Source organism: Phaseolus vulgaris, chromosome 3 (assembly GCF_051622355.1).
Source record: "Phaseolus vulgaris cultivar YP4 chromosome 3, ASM5162235v1, whole genome shotgun sequence".
NCBI lineage: Eukaryota > Viridiplantae > Streptophyta > Magnoliopsida > Fabales > Fabaceae > Phaseolus > Phaseolus vulgaris.
The window spans coordinates 25,815,741-25,818,637 of record NC_143500.1 but is presented as its reverse complement, the minus strand read 5'-3'; the positions used below and the strand labels follow the sequence as shown (position 1 = coordinate 25,818,637).

The following is a 2,897-nucleotide window of genomic DNA, read 5'->3' as shown; positions in this document are numbered from 1 at the left end:
TGTGTACTGATTTAAGACTTTTAAAAACACTTTAAAAAACTTTTCAAAAACCATTTAACCACATCATGTGCTTGATCTAGACTTGGTTAGGCATCAAGGACAGGTCACATAGCAAAAGACAACCATACACAATTACAAGCCTAATTACAAATGAATCTAAAAGCCTATTACAATCTTCAAAGCACTCAAGCCATTTTCTTCATCAAACACACATCAAGCCTTGGTAGGGAAGAAGCTTCCTCCAGCTTCAACAGAAGGTACTGACAAAGACTGATAGAAAGATGGGGCCTAATAAGAACGCTTGGTGTGAATTCCATCAAGCAAATGGCCACCATATACGAAACTGTCTGGCCTTGGCACATCAACTAGACGAGTTAGTGAAGAACGGATTCCTAAAGGATTACTTATAAGAGGAGACAGACGATTAGACATTGGTTTCAACGGGAGCAGATCAGGGGCACGAAGTACCCATTCATGGGGAGGTAAGCACCATCTCAGGAGGTTTATCAAGAAAGGAATGCGCCCCCAGACAGCAGTGGAGTCACGACAGACAGATTCTGCTCCTGATGTCGACCTCGTTTTTACGCAAGCTGATCTCCAAGGTGTCGTACCTCACAATAACGACCCGGTGGTAATTTCCCTTATCACCGCCGGGAGAAGGTTACGCCATGTCCTTGTAGATCAAGGAAGTTCGGCTGACGTTATGTTATTAACAACCTTCATCCGTCTACGGTTATCCATGGACCAGTTAAAACCCTACGCCAGACGTTTGTATGGTTTCGCAGGGAATGAGGTAGAAGTCCATGGGTACATCGAACTAAGTACCACATTCACAGACAGCCTGTCTTCATGCACCACTAATATCAGGCACCTTGTCATCGATGCACCCTCGGCTTACAACATACTGTTGGGAAGACCAGCTTTAAACAGGCTAGAAGCGGTTCCCTCCACAAGACACATGAAAGTGAAATTGTCGTCCCTTGAGGGGATAGTAATCACCATCGTGTCCGATCAGTTAGAAGCTAAGAAGTGTTACGAAAATTGCTTAAAGACAAAGGGAGGAATATTCTCTGTCACGTCCAGACCGCCTAGGAAAGATGGAGTAACCCGAGAAGAGATCGTTCGGGAAAATCGACCCGAGCCTGCTGGAGGTGTGGTAGAGAGGGAGATCGGGGTTAAGATGTTTAAACTTGGGCAATCCTTGAGCGGGGAGTTGTGGGACCAAATCTTCGAGGTCATAACAAGGCACCTCGATGCCTTCGCATGGTCCGCCGCTGACATGCCCAACATTGACCCTGATTTCTTGTGTCATCACCTCACCATGGACCCCAGCGTCCGGCCTGTCCGCCAAAGAAGACGAAAGTTCAACGAAGAGAAGCGACAGATCATTCGGGAAGAGACAGAGAAATTGTTGAAGGCTAGCCACATCAGGGAGATCCAGTACCCTGAATGGCTGGCCAATGTGGTGCTAGTGAAGAAGGAAAATGGGAAGTGGAGAATGTGTGTCGACTTTACAGACCTCAACAAAGCCTGCCCAAAAGATTTTATACCTGCTGCCCAATATCGATGCCTTGGTAGACAGTGCTTTAGGGTGCAGGTTGCTCAACTTCCTAGATGCTTTTTCCGGCTACAACTAGATCATGATGCATCCCATGGACGAATGTAAGACCGCCTTCATGACTGAATCATCTTGTTATTGCTATAGAGCCATGCCTTTTGGGCTAAAGAATGCAGGGGCCACCTCTCAACGGCTAATGGATAGGGTACTAGCGCCCATATTGGGACGGAAGGTCCAAGCGTATGTGGATGACATGGTGGTTACCACCCAACAAAGGGAACAACACACAACCGACTTGGAGGAGTTATTCACTACTATAGCAAAATACAGGTTAAAGTTGAACCCGGAGAAGTGCGTGTTCGGGGTAGAAGCGGGGAAATTCCTGGTTTCTTACTCGCTAAGCGAGGAATCGAGGCGAACCCCCGAGAAGTGTGCTGCCATAATAAATATGTGAAGCCCGATCTCGGTAAAAGAAGTAGAACAATTGACAGAACAGATGGCCGCTCTGTCCAAGTTCGTGTCGGCATGGGGGGACAAGGGTCACCCTTATTTCCAGTGCTTGAGAAGAAACAATAGGTTCGTTTGGACCTGTGAATGTGAGGAGGCTTTCGAAAATTTGAAAAAGTACCTAGCCAGCCCTCCGGTATTGTGCAAACCCAAGCTAGGTACCCCGCTCTGCTTGTATTTCGGGGTTACAGAAAGGGCAATCAGCTCAGTCTTGTTACAGGAGCAAGACCAGGTGCAAAGACCAATCTATTTCATCAGTAAAGTATTGCAGGGGCCCGAAGTAAGATACCAGGCCTTGGAAAAAGCAGCCTTAGCAGTAGTATTTTCAGCAAGAAGGCTCCGTCATTATTTTCAAAGTTTCACCATCATTGTAATCACGGACCTTATGATACGCAAAGTCTTACAGAAACCAGATGTGGCGGGAAGAATGGCCCGATGGGCGGTAGAGCTATCCGAGTTCGACATACATTATGAACCCAGGGCCCCATCAAGGGTCAGATCTATGCCAACTTCGTAGTGGAACTCTCCTCAGCAACCACCCATAAAAAAGGCGCAGATTTCAAGTGGGTACTCTCGGTAGATGGCTCGTCGAACCAACAAGGAAGTGGAGCAGGTGTTATTTTGGAAGGTCCGGATGGGTTGCTAATCGAGCAGACACTCCGTTTTGCTTTCAAAGCTAGTAACAACCAAGCAGAGTACGAGGCCCTGATCGCAGGAATGCTGCTAGCAAAGGAAATGGGAGCGAGGGGATTGCTGGCCAAAAGTGATTCGTTGTTAGTTACAGGACAAGTCATGGGGGAGTACCAAGCTAAAGACCCCCAGATGGCCGCAT

General features: G+C 47.3%; 1 protein-coding gene across 1 annotated transcript; it reads left to right on the top strand.

Annotated features, from left to right (window-relative positions):
* The first annotated feature begins 517 nt into the window (after nucleotides 1–517).
* LOC137839188 (uncharacterized) lies at nucleotides 518–1,666 on the top strand. Its single transcript, XM_068648314.2, has one exon. It carries the CDS (start codon nucleotides 518–520, stop codon nucleotides 1,664–1,666), a length of 1,149 nt encoding a protein of 382 aa, XP_068504415.2.
* The last annotated feature ends 1,231 nt before the right edge of the window (nucleotides 1,667–2,897 follow it).

What these genes read in the sequence shown, in the direction of transcription:
- LOC137839188 (XM_068648314.2), top strand. Translation starts at nt 518, where the DNA reads ATGCGCCCCCAGACAGCAGTGGAGTCACGACAGACAGATTCTGCTCCT.